Here is a 15,818-nt window from a genome sequence, read left to right as displayed (position 1 = left end):
TTACGGCCATTCTGCTGCCAGTGCCCCCCACTGGAAGTGCTCCCTACTACAGGTGCTCCACTTGCTTTGTAATCATTGTTTTGTTTTTTTAGTGACCAGCTGAAAGATCCTGCTTTAGAAGTGAGCATCCTGTGAGATCCGGTATTAAATGGTAAGTTTACCCCCTTTTCTTGAATAGAAAAGGATTGGTTAAAGTGAACTTATCAAACTCAAATCTCTCCTATGGACGTTGGGATACATGTCTGAATTCCAGGAAGTGATAGAACATTGCAAAGTAGGGACAGCAGCATCCAGGTAAAGGAAAATGTACTTATTCTAAGTGATAAAAGACAGGTGGGAAAGTGCTGCTTTTTAAATCGACAAAAGTTATGCTTAGATGCCGCTGAAATTTGGGTGTATGTGTATTTGTGTGTAAGGGCTGAATGTTGCTCTCCTACAGGTTCATGATGGGCCAGGAGGTTTTCGCCATTACCACCCTTGTATCAAAGAGCTATACAAACTCTTACAATACCCACAGATTTGTAGTGTTTTAATCCCTTGTGCCAAATTAGCTAGATTTGTGCAAGAGTTTAAGCTTTTCACATCAGGCTATCTCATTGATATCCTGCAATATAAAATTCAGCCTACATAGCATAATATAACTGCACAGGGAGGAAAATGTGACTTTAGGTCTCCAAATTCTATGAAATGTATTTCAGAGCAAAAATACTTGTATGACAATACCTTGTGACTAAAAGTGGACAACTGACAATATTGAATGCATGCCAGTACTAACTGAGTCGGATTGTATTTGGATAAGCAAATAACTTCACAAAAAGCAACTGGTTGTGGTTCATGCCAGTTTGGTGTAGTGGTTAAGAGCGTGGGACTCTAATCTGGAGAACCGGGTTTGATTCCTCACTCCTCTACTTGAAGCCAGCTGGGTGCCCTTGGGTCAGTCACAGCTTCTAGCTCTCTCAGCCCCACCCACCTCACAGGGTGTTTTGTTGTGGGAATAATAGTAACATACTTTGTAAACCGCTCTGAGTGGGTGTTAAGTCATCCTGAAGGGCAGTATATAAACCGAATGTTGTTGTTATTATTCAAAAAACAAAACAGAACTGGCACTGGAAATCCTTTGTAGTTGCCATCCTCAGAGGCAGCAAGGGGTGGTGGATGCCATAGGATTGAGGAGACCCAGTCAGCCATGAAACTCACTTGGGACCAGTCATCCTCTCAGCCTGACCAACCTCACAGGGTTGTTGTGAGGATAAAATGAAGGGAGGCAGAACCTCCCTCCTGAAGAAGAATACAACTTTAATCGTTAGATTCAGCTGTGTCACATAATAAACCCAGCTCTATAATTCAGCTGCACATGAAATATGTGCCATTAACCATCAAATAAATATAATTGCGCAAATTTGGCTGCATATCTGCTGCTTGCCAATGCATCAGCCAGTGCATAATCTGTGTCCATCTGCACTGCCTATTGAATTGTCCTAATACCGTTGTTGCATTATTAGCACAAAACTGAAGAAGTTCAGACTGTATTGCAACCCTGGAGGCAGCGTTGCAGATTTGGCCTGTGCAGGAGTTATCTGTGCTGCCATAACTGAGTAGAGGGCTCATCTGCATTCTCCGCAAAAGCCAGTAGATGGCAGATACTAACATTGTAAGCAGTTTCCCATTCCATTTGATCTCCACCAAACGACTCTCATTTTTAAGATTTGCTTTAAGAATTCCTTGTCACCTGACACATTGCTTCAAAGGAGCTCTTTTCAACAAAGGCAACTCACATCCTGAGTTGTGAGTCATCACGACATAGGTCCTCAGGGCAGGAGGTGTCTGTGTGTGTGTGTGTGTGAACATGCATACAAAGTGCAATCTGTACTTTGCAAAAACTGAGATTACAAGAGACTATGCACACCGGGGGTGTACATGTGCAGCCTCCTATGCATAAGGTTCTGGTCAATGCATGAAGGCTGAGAGGAGGGGAGATACAACTGTGTCTGCTCATCCATTTTTTTTTTACTGATCTCATAGGTGGGTGGTTTTACTGAATCAGCCTGTTATTCACAAGAGTCCTCAAGATAAACTCTCTCTCCCAAGTCAAGGCTTGACTCCAGTTGCTTTGGTTAAAGTGCTAACAATCATATTTTCTGTCAGGATGATGACTTGTTTCAGGTGTGGCTTACTACAGCCTCTTCCCCTGTAGCCCTGTTCACAAGTTACAGTGAACACGGATACATCCTGCCTGTACCTGCATACATCTATTTGTTAGAAACAGCCAATACATATTCACTTAAATTGGGCACCGGAACCCGGGTAAGTGTGCTGTTTCAACCACATGTTTAGCTGTACATGTGTTGACTGTAAAATGAAAATCCCTCAATGCACATACAAAGAACAATCAAGTGTACACTGCACACAGATTTGTACGTGCCTTCCCTATAACTTGCGAACAGGGCTTCTATCACATCTGATATGGGCAAATTTTGTTGCAAGTACAGAGAGATATGAAAGAGACCCAGTATAGGAGAAATGAGTGTGAGATGTGTGCGTGAATCATCATAAAACACCCTGCTAGTTTAAACATGACATTGTTGATTCAGGGCAGCAAGTCTTAATCAACAATCTCAGGAACAGCACTGGATACTTTGCTTTATCAGGCCAATTGGCTCTGATGCTCAGAACTGGAATATTTTATAACCATCTGGACAGTTGTAAGCTGGCATTGTCATTTGATGAAAGCCAGTGTGGTAAAGGGGCTAGATACTGAATTAAGCATCGAGAGAGACAGATTCAAATTCCTGCTCATTGTGAGTTTACTAGGTAAGCTTGAGCCAATCACTTTGTCTCAGCCTAACTTGCCTCACTAGTTGTTCTGAGATTAGTGGAGGAGGAATCACATAGGCTTCCCTGAGTTCTTGGAGAAAGAGTCAGATGATAAATAATAAACAAATGCTGGGGGAAGTTGCTATTTGGCACGCTTATGAGTACCATAAAGGTAAAGGTGCAAGCACCCTGTGCAAGCACCAAGTCATTACTGACCTATAGGGGGACGTCGCATCACAACGTTTTCTTGGCAGACTTTTGTTACAGGGTGGGTTGCCATTGCCTTCCCCAGTCATCTACACTTTACCCCCCGGAACCTGGGCCGTTTCCAGATGGCTTACCTGAAGCTGCTCCATGCCGCAGTGTTGTGGATCGTGCCGGGGAAAACGCGATATTTCGCGTTTTCCCCGGCACGATCCACAACATTGCGGCATGGAGCGGCTTCAGGTAAGCCATCTGGAAACGGCCCTGGGTACTCATTTTACCGACCTCGGAAGGATGGAAGGCTGAGTCAACCTTGAGCCGGCTACCTGAACCCAGCTTCCACCAGGATCAAACTCAGGTCATGAGCAGAGCTTGGGCTGCAGTACTGCAGCTTACCACTCTGCGCCACAAGTACCATAGCCCAATTGTAATTCTGGGTTAGGAACTATTTTATATTTGCTAGCACAAATGAGCAGTGCCATGCTATTTTGAATCAAAGTAAGCCAAAATTATACACATGCACCCATTCACACCCCATTCTGCTTTGAGATGGCAATTTTTTTTTTTTTAAACACCTCGTAGATGGGAGTCTGGAGGCAGGAAAATGGCTCCCCTCCTGGAGTCTACTACCTGAAGCAACTGCTTCAGAATTGGGATGGTCTAAGCTTATCTCTGTGGGGAAGCGGGAGTCTTGCCAGGGTGACCTTGGCATTGTGCTATGATCAACAGCAGCCCACACAAAAACAGTCCCAAGTCCTTCTTGCATGTAAGCCTCTCTACAGTTTCTTGTCCTGGTCCCTCCCAGATAGCTGGAGAGGCTAGCAGCAAAGGTTGTGCTTGTGTTGTGAAGAGCCGATTCCTTTCTTTCAGGCCCCATTTAATCAGACAGCCCCACTCAGCCTTGATTTCTTCCCGTCTCCCTTGTACTTGCGATTGAATTGTTGAAAAGCATTCCTTACAGGAAGAAGTGCCTTCCCAGTACGGGGCTTTGCCACAAAGTAAGTGTTGCAAAACGCCCTCTTCTAGTTGGAGTTTGGGCCCCCAACAACCTCCTGCCAGGACCTTGGCCAAGTGAAACATTCTTTTTATCCCCCACCCCCCAAACCAAGGCTCCATGATAAGCCAACTCCCATTAGAGAAATGAGGAAGTTTTTATACAGGAGACAGGGTGGTGGTTTTCTTTTAGAATGTGAAGCATCTGAGAACAACAAGCCAGTGTGGCTGGCAGCAAGAAAGAGGCATGAGGAAAGTAGGGAGAGTGAAAAGGGAAAGAAAATATATCTGGAGGTCCTGTGAGAGGGAATGGGCAATCGTGCCAAACACAGAAAATACCTGTATTCTGGAACATTTGGCACACATTTACTTATTTAGATGTTTATATCTCACATTTCTACCCAATGGGAGCCCAAAACAGCTTACTCATTGTTCTCCCCTCTGTTTTTTCCTCACAGAAGGGAGTCGTCTGTACAGTTTTAAGCTGGTACTATCACTTGACGAATGCCATGGGTGTAGTGGTTAGAATGCTGAATTAGATCTTGTGAGATGCAGATTCAGATTCTTGTTCACCATAAGCCTACGGGGTAACCTTGGGCCAATCATTCTGCGAGTGACTGGCCCAAGATCACCCAGCTTCTATGGTACAGTGAGGATTCGAACCTGGGTCTCCCAGATCATAGTCCAACACTCTAACCAAGAACCAAATCACTTAGACATTTTTGATTTTGTTTCTAAATGAAAGGTGAGAAGTCTATACCTTGGGCAGAAACTGGCAACCTTGCCTTTAGATGGCAAGAGTTGGACATAAAAGTACAGTGTGGATACCATAGGGTGTTTTGCATGTCCCTTTAATTACCTCTGTTCAAAGCAGCATACTTAACATTTCTGAGGAACAATCTCCAAAATTTAAGAATCCCAGGTTGATGGGGAGGGAATATCAAATCAAAGCCCTTGAATAAAGCAATAGCCACTACAATTGTATACTTTCTTAGTACAAAAAAGGAAGAAGTTTGCATTAACAGGAAAGGAAGACTCCAAAGAACAGATTTCCTTCAAACTTGTCTTTAACATAAAACCCAGCAACAGCATCCCAAATCATTCCACCTAAGGTGCCTTGTGTTGTGCTTTTCTCCCTTAGTCGAAGAAACTGTGTTATTTATCCTTTCATTTTGGGTCATTTTATAATTTTTTCTCATTAATCCTCCAGCAATCCTGCTGTGTGAGTGACTAATTTTTTGCACCAAAGGTTGCTCAGTAGGTTTAATGATTAGCACGGGTGTGAACTGAGGTTGCCTGCACCACTGTGCCTGCTGCTGTACTACTTTCACTCACTGCCACAACAGAAAGGGTTCGATCTGCTGCCTCTAGCTACGTAAAAGGCTCCAGCTTCTTCCATTCATAAAGCAGGAAGACCGCAGCACTGCCATGACTACACCCAAACAACAAGCTTAAAGAGTCGAAGCCACAATACTGAGTGGCTGCATGTCAGATCCTGAACTCAGAATCCTCAAGGTTAAATGCATACTTCTTGGGAGCTGGCTGGGCTTGTGAATGAATGAAAGAAGAACGGGAAGCTGGAGTTTTACAGAAAGGATTCCTTTTTTAGTCCTTCCCTACCCCAGTTCCCCATCTGCCTTTGTAACATGCTGTGATGATACATCCAAACTATGACTGGCCCTTACATTCAGGACAAACCAAAGTCAACTCGCAGGTGGGTGGACCCCAAAAGGCACGGCCACTGGAATCTGCAAAACAACCAGGAGAAGGAAGTTGCTGGTAGACCCCTGCCTGATTATCAACAGCATCTCTACAGGTAAGCCGTTTCTTTTCCATCTGGATTGCTTCTTTACCCTCCCTTGGAGCCTCAGTTCAATTCTTTCAAGGCAAGGAGGTGGTAAGTGCGAATATGTGAGAAAGGATTGAGCAAGATCATGCTAGGTCCTGGAACGTGTGGTAAAGATAGCGCCTCTGAGCATGTCTTTGTTTGTTTGTTTATGTTCCGCCGTGCATTGGTTGCACCCTTGAATAATCACATCACATACCTGTATGACTGGAATGATAGTCCAAGCATATGATTGCCAGGCAGTCTTGAAAGCTTGTGCTGGAGATAGTGGGACCCACTTGGGCTTAGGGCGCTGCAAGAAAGAAGTGGGCAAAATCACTCTCATTTTTTTCTTCTACCAGCGGTGCTTCTGCTACTCCATGAACAAGGTGGAGACAAGTTCATCTTGTTCCTCTTCCTCACCACAGCCTCCTTGCCTGCAAAAAGCTTGTTCTTGCAATTTCCAGCGCCAGTTTTTTCAGAGATCTCAGAGGGGTATGTGAGGGAGACACGAAAGAACTATGTCTGCACGTACCTTCTGTTCATGTATCATAGGATCTGGCTCATTATTTCTGATTTTGATTGTTTATATTTTAAACAGCATTTTAAATTTGGGATTGTTATGTTACTTTGGGGGCTTTTTCCTGGGCTGAAAGGAGGGCTAAACATTTTTTTAAAAAGCATTTCTCATATTTGCTTTCCTGATACTAATGGGATAAATACGTGATGCAGGAGTGAAGCAAGTGCCTGAATTTCATCAGTCATTAATCCTTTGTTATGCTCTTATAGCTTACCATGAATTAGAAAATGAGATGCTGGCAAGGGGAGGGGTGAAGGAAATCTCATTAAGGGGAACTGTGAATGAAGTATATATTTGTTTCTGCAAAGAAAGGGGGATCTAGTTGGGATATGTTGAAGTGGCTTGTAAAGTTTTGTAATAAGGTGTACAAAAGTGACTTTAAACAGCATTTTAAAAAATCTCAAAAGCAAACCAACAAAAACAGTAACCTACAATATTGCAGCTGAGTCAAACCCTGCCTCAGGAACCTTGTTGAGAGGTGAGTACTAGGACCATGGTTTTGATGATGATCTGGTATAAAAGCTCTTCATGAGGTTAGTTACAGCCATCCTTTTAGGATCCTAGTGTCCCATTATGGTCTCTCCTATTTCCCACCATGCAGGCTTCTGGGCCCTGAGAAAGCCTCACGTATTCTAAATCCACCCATCTTGGAACAGCCCATAAGCCCTCCAGTACAGCGCCTGCTGGTGGCTGGTAAAGGTAAGGCACTTCCTGGCTTCAGGAACATGCTCTCTGCCACTTTCCTCCATCTTCTTAATGATGACAAAGTGGAGATAATAGATGTCATTCTGGCTCTAGTCCCCTGTGACTGAGCATGTCAACCTTGTAACACTTGTCTGACCAAGGGCAGTAGCTCACCCTTCCTGCCTACAAAGGCTTACCACAGTGATACATACTCAGTGGCTAGGGAGCTACATGTGGCTCTTCATTATGCTACTTGTGGCTCTTCTCCAATGCGGTTCCCTTCCCATGTTCAAGGAAAGAGGAAGGTCATCTTGCACAACAGGCATAGGAACAGGTACCTCAGGGCAAAGAAGCTTAATTAATCCATAGTTACGTTGTCTCTAGCCCAGATATGAGAGGGGTTCTCTCATCCCAGCACCGAGGTGGAAGGAGAACAAGTTGGCCATAGAGAAGAGAGCATAAAACTACCACTATTAGCACCATTACAGGAGCCACCTGGGGTTAAAGCAAACTGGCTACAGTGGAGTAATGCTATTTTCATTCCCCTTTCTCCATGACCAGCTTGCTCTCCTCCAGGAGCCTGGGCAATCTCTGTCATGTGAGCTTCTGTACTTTGTGTTGAGGAGAGAGCAAGAGGGAAGCCATTACCCTCAGACAAACCAAGACTCACTAAATCTCAGTAGTTATAAGGAGAGGCAACCCTACATGTTCAGAAGAAATTAAAAAGGTTATAGTTGTAAATTTATTGTACGTGTGTGTTTGGTGGGGGTGGCACACAGGGCATACCACAGTCAGATGGCACTTTTGGTTGATGGTGATTTCGACTATGGTTCCCTACAAGCCACAGAGTGAGTACCACTGGTTTATTCCAATGTGGCTACAATTCCTACACAAATACAGATTGTGTACAGGTGCATAAGCTCTGAAACATGCTGTAGTTCACCCACTCCCTTATATATGTTGACCACATACCCATGTATGTTGTGTGTACTGGTTTATGGAAGAGTCTAGACCCAGAAATTCTCTTTGCTTGTTCACAGCAAATTCAGATTACCAACCGAGCAGGGCAGCCTGCCTCCAGGTGGTAAAATTGACATGGAATTGACATGGAAAAGCCTACACCTTGTTATTAATTCATTGAATAATTGCTGCTATGTTGTTTATTAATTGTTGACTGATGTATATTGGATTGTTTCTAATTTTGATATTCTGATATATACATTGTACATGAGGCTGTTCTTACAAAATTGTGTAGCGCTTTGCACTTTAAGAACCGTTTCTCAGTACTCCTTTTTGTAAGATATTCGTAGAGTTTCTTTATTGTAGGTTCCCTCTGCTCTTTTGCTTTTGGGTTTTACCTCCAGGTGGTGGCTGGAGATCTCCTGAAATTATAGCAGATCTCCACACTACAGAGATCAGTTCCCCTGGAGAAAATGCCTGTTTTGGAGGATGGAGTCTATGACATTGTACCTTGCTGAGATCCCTTTCCACCCCAAACCCTGCCCTCTTCAAACTCCACTCCCAAATGGTTGTTGTGGTTTTTCCGGGCTGTATAGCCATGGTCCTAGCATTGTAGTTCCTGACGTTTCGCCAGCGGCTGTGACTGGCATCTTCAGAGGTGTAGCACCAAAAGACAGAGATCTCTCAGTGTTACACACACTGTGACACTGAGAGATCTTTCTTTTGGTGCTACACCTCTGAAGATGCCAGTCACAGCCGCTGGCAAAACATCAGGAACTACAATGCCAGGACCATGGCTATACAGCCCGGAAAATCCACAATCATCGTTCTCCGGCCGTGAAAGCCTTCGACAATACATCCACTCCCAAAGTCTTCAGAAATTTCCCATCCCAGAGCTGGCAACCCTACAGCCAAGTGTGTATGCTAACTGTAAACATTCATGGTCATAGATCCAGAGGAGTTAGCTGTGTTAGTCTGTAGTCGCAAAACAGTAAAGAGTCCAGTAGCACCTTTAAGACTAACCAGCTTTATCTGACGAAGAGAACTGTAGCTCTCGAAAACTTATGCTACAATAAAGTTGGTTAGTCTTAAAGGAGCTACTTTGTAAGCATTCACTAGGACTAGTAATAGAGTTGCCAGCCTCCAAGTGGTGGCTGGAGATCTGGAATCACAACTGATCTCTAGGCCACAGAAATCAGTTGATCTGGAGAAAATGGCTGCTTTGGAGGGCGGACTCCATGGCCTTCTACCCCACCGATATCCTTCCTTACCCAAACCCTGCCCTCTCCAGGATCCACCCCCAAACCTCCAGGAATTTCCCAACCCAGAGCTAGCAACCCTACCTAGTAAGTTTTATCATCTTTCTTTCTAGGAAGGGTTTCTGTGTCTCCAACAGCTGCGGGAAATTAGCAGATGAAACTTTTCCTAGATTAGGGATGAAGTGACACATTCAAGGCTATGCTCATTCTGAGGGATGGGGCCTCGTGGGGGCTCAGAACTGTTCTTAGTCACCTTCATTTCCTTCTTTCCCTGTCCTACAGATATGGGGGCTGAGGATCTCTGGAGGGCCCTGCATGAGGAACCCAAGCAACGACGTCAGCTTGCAGAATCTAAGAAGGGCCGCTCACTATCCCACCAGGTTAGGCATATACTTGGGCCTTGATCTAGCAGGCAACTCAGGGGTTGGGGACTGGTTTTTTCCTGTCAAATTCCTCCCCTCTCACCATCTGTGCTAGAGACCTCTTAACTATGGATTAATGAACCTTCTTTGCTCTCAGGTGTCTGTTCCTCTGCCTATTGTGCAGGATGGGACACTTAACAGCAACAGCAACAGCAACAACAATAATATAGTGCTATCTATGTATATAGTATTTGACAGAGTACATGTAGATAGTTCCTTGCCCCAAGGAGCTTGCAATCTGAAGTTTGATACCGGGAAGACAACAAAAAGAGGTGAGGTTAAACAGAGGTAGGTTATATATTTGTCTCAGTTCCATATAGGATTAATTTCAGTCTGGGATGGAAAGTAAGTGTATAGACATGCGCACCAAATATCTGGGCCGTTTTCACACTACTAACCTGCTTCCGTAATGTTGCAAAACATCACGCAAAAACTCTTCTTGCGAGAGTTTTGCGCGAGATCACGAGAGTTTCGTGCGATGTCGCGCAAATCTCACGCCAGAAAACGCGATCTTCCGCATTTTTTGCATGATGTTCCAGGTCGTTACGAGCAAAGGTAAGCCGTGTAGAAACAGCCCCAGTATCTTCATTCATTCATTCATTCATTCATTTTGCTAGGCTTCTATTCCGCCCTTCCCGCAAGCAGGCTCAGGGCGGATTACATCATTTAAAACACAATACATAGTCAAACCCTAAGCTTTGTCTATACAAGCCTTTTGCTATTGCAGACTAGAGGCACTTGCAGCTTTTACATTGGCACTAAATATGCTCTGAGGTGGAATCTAGCTGCTCTACTATGGCCCTTGTCTTCACCTTCCCACAGTCTGTATTATACCAGCCCCTGATGATGTTCTGGTTCCCTGCATCACATGCTACATGTAAAGTTTATCAAATCACAGCCAAGTTATGGCAACTCCTGCTAGGGTTTTCACAGTAAGAGACGAACAGAGGTGGCTTGACACTGCCTGGCTCTATGAGGCGAACCTCAGCTTCCTTGGTGGCATCCCAAGGGCCAACCCTACTTAGCTTCAGAGATCTGATGAAATCAGTGTAGCCTCAGCCATCAAGGTCAGGGACATCACACGCAGGTCTTCACTTGCCCCAATGGGGCAAATAGCACTTCCCCGAGGTGCTAATCTCCATAAATATTCCTCTGTTCTGCGCAAGAGAGCAGCATCTGAGTAGCCAGAGTGGCTACATAGCACTGGGATTGCCTTTTATTTTGCCTTGCCCTAGTACTTCCTGTCTATTAACTTGAGGCCTGAAATAACATTTTCATCCTAAACAGAGTTATACACATCTAAGTCCGTTGACTTCTGTTGATGTAGAAGGGTGAAACTGTGTTTACGATGGTGCCATAAGTTTTGCAGAATGGGAGCTAAGGGGCTTATATTCTATATGGTCAACTGGAAGCCTTTAGACCAAGCAATCTCTCTATCTGCCCCTAGAGCCCCAGTAAAATTTTGTTTATGATTTTACATGGAAAAAAAGAAAATGCTTTTCAAAAAATGTACATGATTGTAGATGACATTTTATGCTTTTATTTTACCGTCATTCTTTGCTCTTTTTTAAAATACAGTGTCTTAGCTCGTACCCACTTGGACATTTTCGTATAGAACTTCACCATATATAGGAAGTCAGTTTGTTTGGCAAAAATACGCTTTTAATCTCTTGAGACTATAATAAAGTGTCCCTCCCACCAAAAATATAGAATATGTTTACTCTCACTTTGGGAGACTACAGGCTTGAAATAAAATAAATCCACTAACATCAACAGTGTGTACGGTTGCCAATTCTGGCATGAGAAATTCGAGGAAATTTAGAGGTAGTGCCTGGGGGCAGTGGAGTTTGGGTAGAAGAGGGAGATCAGCAAGGATGTGATATCGATCAAAGACTTCCAGTTGTCATAGATTCTACCATAGAATCCACCTTCCAGAACTCTCATTTCTTTCAGGGCAACCTATCTCTGTATTCTGGAGATCAGCTTAATTCCAGGAGATCTCCAGATCACATCCTGGAGGCTGGGAAGCCCAGATGTGTGACAACCTTTCTCTAGCCTCATTCCAGTCCCATTCAATTCTAGCTGAGCGCCTCCCCCCCCCCCCAATCAGCTTCTGTGTTCCTTTAGCTTCTCACCCAGTCTTGGCTTTAAAACAAAACTACAGCTCTGGATTGTGACTAAATTCATGCATTGTTGGCTGAAGTGCTATCCTCTCACTGTCGGTGTGCACACGTGAAAAGGGCAGCTTTAACTGTGCCTGTCCTGAGTTTTTGAACTAAATAAAGTAAATAAATAATTGATAGCTATGCAGAAAGGCTGATTTACAGCCACATCTCCAAGGATGGAGGCACTAGCTTTTTCAGCAAATTTTATCCAATTATCTATTTTACCACAGCCGCAACGGTGTCTTTGTCCAGGACTCATGACACCCGAAAGAGCCCTTTTGGTAGTCAAGGGGACCCCCCCCCCCCGTCCCTTTCAGTAACAGAAGAGCTGTCTGGATCCATGTATTATGCACAAAGTTGTGAAACAAATAGGCAACCAGTGCAGATCTGTCAGCGCAGGGGTGACATGACCCCTATGTTATGACAGATATGGCACCTCCTGAAATGCTTGCACCCCTTTCCAGGTACCATGGCTGGGACGCCCTGTTTCCACACCTCGGATGCAGCAAGTGGCTCATTGGCAGCAAAAGCTGTATGCAATGCACCATCTTGGGAAACAAAACCAGCGTACGACCAGCTTCCTCCTGGCCACAAAGCACTTTACCGATCTCAGTGATCCCTATGGGACTGAAGGACCGGCACGGTACCTGCACTATCCGCCAGATAACTAGTGCATTTGGTGAAGGACAAGTCCTGGGTCTGGAGGTAGCAACTTTCAGCACTGTAGCCACTAAAAGCATGCTTTACAGAAGGCATTTTCAGATAACCCAGGTCTCTCTCTAGATATTTTAGTTTACATAATTAGCACAAATAAATGCAGAGAAATACTACTTTTCATTCCCCTTCTCCAACTGCAGGAAAAATGAGAGGTGCTAGGAGCGGGAGGGGAAGCAACAGTGTCCACATTCAGACATCACCAGAAACTGGTTTGTGCAATAAATTAGTTAATCTACCCAAAGTAAGTCACAATTCCTTGTTTGTGCCTAAACTCCAGTTTAGTTTGCATCTTGTCTCATTTTCACCTCTCAGCAAGGATAAGGTCATCCCCATACTGCCATCTATATGGACAGGTATTTCCAAGGAGTAATGCAACTCAATAAAATGTGGCTTTTGAGTTGAAACATCAATGTAAACCACAATGTGTGGTCTACCAATCCAGCTATGCGCCCTGGTTTGCAATTCTGGTTTGATGCCAGGCAGAACATTGGAATGTCATATCTAACTGGGTTTTATCAAACCAAAGATTATTTACATAGTTTATTGACATGTTTGACTACAACGATAGAGTTCATGGGATTAGGGAGTACAAGGGGGAACACATGGACCACCACCTTCTCTTGTCCTTCAGGACCTTGGATCGACTTTCTACACAAACCGAGAACATCACTGAAGAATACACTGGAGATTCCTGTTCACCGGATGTAGACCAGATACATATCAACCACAGCAAAGAGCCAAACGACAGTGTTATAAGCCAGCTTGGTTATATATTAACACATAATAGAAATACTCTGAAATAAACAATGGAGAGTGTCCCTCCCTGGCTGGGCATATCATCTGTGTGTTTGGCAGAGGATACATGCAGGGGGGATGGTTAACCATATAATTTGTATGCAATGGAAGGGTCATCTGGAAAGCCCACCACCACCAACGAAGCACTGTAGCCACTAAAAGCATGCTTTACAGAAGGCATTTTCAGATAACCCAGGTCTCTCTCTAGATATTTTAGTTTACATAATTAGCACAAATAAATGCAGAGAAATACTACTTTTCATTCCCCTTCTCCAACTGCAGGAAAAATGAGAGGTGCTAGGAGCGGGAGGGGAAGCAACAGTGTCCACATTCAGACATCACCAGAAACTGGTTTGTGCAATAAATTAGTTAATCTACCCAAAGTAAGTCACAATTCCTTGTTTGTGCCTAAACTCCAGTTTAGTTTGCATCTTGTCTCATTTTCACCTCTCAGCAAGGATAAGGTCATCCCCATACTGCCATCTATATGGACAGGTATTTCCAAGGAGTAATGCAACTCAATAAAATGTGGCTTTTGAGTTGAAACATCAATGTAAACCACAATGTGTGGTCTACCAATCCAGCTATGCGCCCTGGTTTGCAATTCTGGTTTGATGCCAGGCAGAACATTGGAATGTCATATCTAACTGGGTTTTATCAAACCAAAGATTATTTACATAGTTTATTGACATGTTTGACTACAACGATAGAGTTCATGGGATTAGGGAGTACAAGGGGGAACACATGGACCACCACCTTCTCTTGTCCTTCAGGACCTTGGATCGACTTTCTACACAAACCGAGAACATCACTGAAGAATACACTGGAGATTCCTGTTCACCGGATGTAGACCAGATACATATCAACCACAGCAAAGAGCCAAACGACAGTGTTATAAGCCAGCTTGGTTATATATTAACACATAATAGAAATACTCTGAAATAAACAATGGAGAGTGTCCCTCCCTGGCTGGGCATATCATCTGTGTGTTTGGCAGAGGATACATGCAGGGGGGATGGTTAACCATATAATTTGTATGCAATGGAAGGGTCATCTGGAAAGCCCACCACCACCAACGAAGACAAATGATTGAGCCTTCATAGGCTTAATAGTTCTCAAAGCAGAAGTCGGAGTGATGTCTGGATGTTGTGTTTTCCCCAGCAATGTGCAAGCCTTCCCACCTAGTAAATTCCTTTTCTTGTATGCTTATGGAAATCTTAATCTGCTTTCTTTGAATCTAGGTAGGCTGTAATATTTGGTCTGATTCCGGAGCAATGTTTTCTGCTCATGTGGAAAGTGATTTTATATGTGGGAAACTGATTATCCGTATAACACAAAACTGCAAGTGGGATCCCAGGTTCTGGGAGGATCTTCTTCACAAAATTGTCCCTGGGAAAAAAATAAATTTTCCGCACACAAACACTTGTGGGATGATTGCAAAAAGACATTGTCTGTAATCTCTCTTCAGCCTTCATGTTTGGAGCCTTTGAAATGTTTTTTTGAGGGGGAGTCTTTTGGAAGGGGAAAATTTTTCCTTGGCTAGATAAACAGCTTTTCATGAATAACATTTGCATACAAACAATGAAACCATGTCTCCAAGTCATTATCCAGAAGTTCAAGGATGTAGGATCTTACAGAGTTTCACATTTGACAAACAATAGTTCATTGCTATGCCAAAGCCATTTGGTGCTATCTTTGGGGGCTGTGACAGTGGGAGGGATCAATAAAGCCCACTTAATCAGGATTTTAAAGAAAGGAACTGATGCGCAGACCTTTGGGAAGTGGTTCCATGCATCTGTGTTTCAAGTGCTTTTCTTAAAATGCGCGATTCCATCCCACTGAGAATTAGTGAGAGACTGAGTGACGTAAGGAGCGTGCATCGAAAAAGGCTTCTTAGGGCCAAACTAGACAAGACAGAAGATCTGTCCCCCTTTGGGGTCGTAACATACTTTAGAGGGGAGGGAAGTTGAGCCCCAAGGGAAAGGGAATAAAGGTATAAATATCTTAATACATTTTCCTCCTCCTATTTTCCTGAACTAATACAGTCTCCAGGAACTGCAGTTTGCCCTGTTGGCTCCATACAGGCATATGAGCCCACACATACAAGAAGCTGTCTTGTAGAATCAGACCATTAATCAATCAGGAGGCCAGTATTGGCTAATCTGGCTGGCAGCAGCTCTCCAGAGTCTCTGGTAAAGGTTTTTCGTATCACCTGCTCCAGATTCTTCTAGCTGAAGATGCTGGGAATTGAATCTGGGACTTTCTGCACACAAAATAGATGCTCTGCCACTGAACCACAGCAAGCCGCCCCCAATGGAGGAAGTGGCAGCTTCACAGAAGCTGTTAAAGTCAGGATATCAGCACAGAGGAAGAAAGTTAGACGCCCCCTCCCCTGCAGTA

The 15,818-nt window shown here is 43.9% G+C and overlaps 1 protein-coding gene across 3 annotated transcripts in view; it reads left to right on the top strand.

The window, feature by feature from the left end:
• Positions 1-14,922, top strand: part of CCDC71 (coiled-coil domain containing 71) — a 42,704-nt gene extending 27,782 nt beyond the window's left edge. Inside the window, exons 2-6 of one of the 3 annotated variants that reach the window (XM_054976875.1) lie at positions 93-151; positions 5,703-5,827; positions 7,018-7,115; positions 9,602-9,699; positions 12,371-14,922. In XM_054976875.1, the coding sequence (XP_054832850.1) occupies positions 149-151; positions 5,703-5,827; positions 7,018-7,115; positions 9,602-9,699; positions 12,371-12,577 (531 nt within the window). In that variant the 5' untranslated portion in view covers positions 93-148 and the 3' untranslated portion in view covers positions 12,578-14,922. Of the gene's footprint in view, positions 1-92; positions 152-5,299; positions 5,828-7,017; positions 7,116-9,601; positions 9,700-12,370 lie in introns of those variants that run through there. The other 2 variants (XM_054976874.1, XR_008596855.1) reach the window with 2 other exon arrangements.
• Positions 14,923-15,818: the final 896 nt, after the last annotated feature.

Source organism: Eublepharis macularius, chromosome 4, assembly GCF_028583425.1.
Source record: "Eublepharis macularius isolate TG4126 chromosome 4, MPM_Emac_v1.0, whole genome shotgun sequence".
Taxonomy (NCBI): domain Eukaryota; kingdom Metazoa; phylum Chordata; class Lepidosauria; order Squamata; family Eublepharidae; genus Eublepharis; species Eublepharis macularius.
The sequence above is the reverse complement of the archived record's forward strand: the minus strand, read 5'-3'. Positions and strand labels throughout refer to the sequence as shown.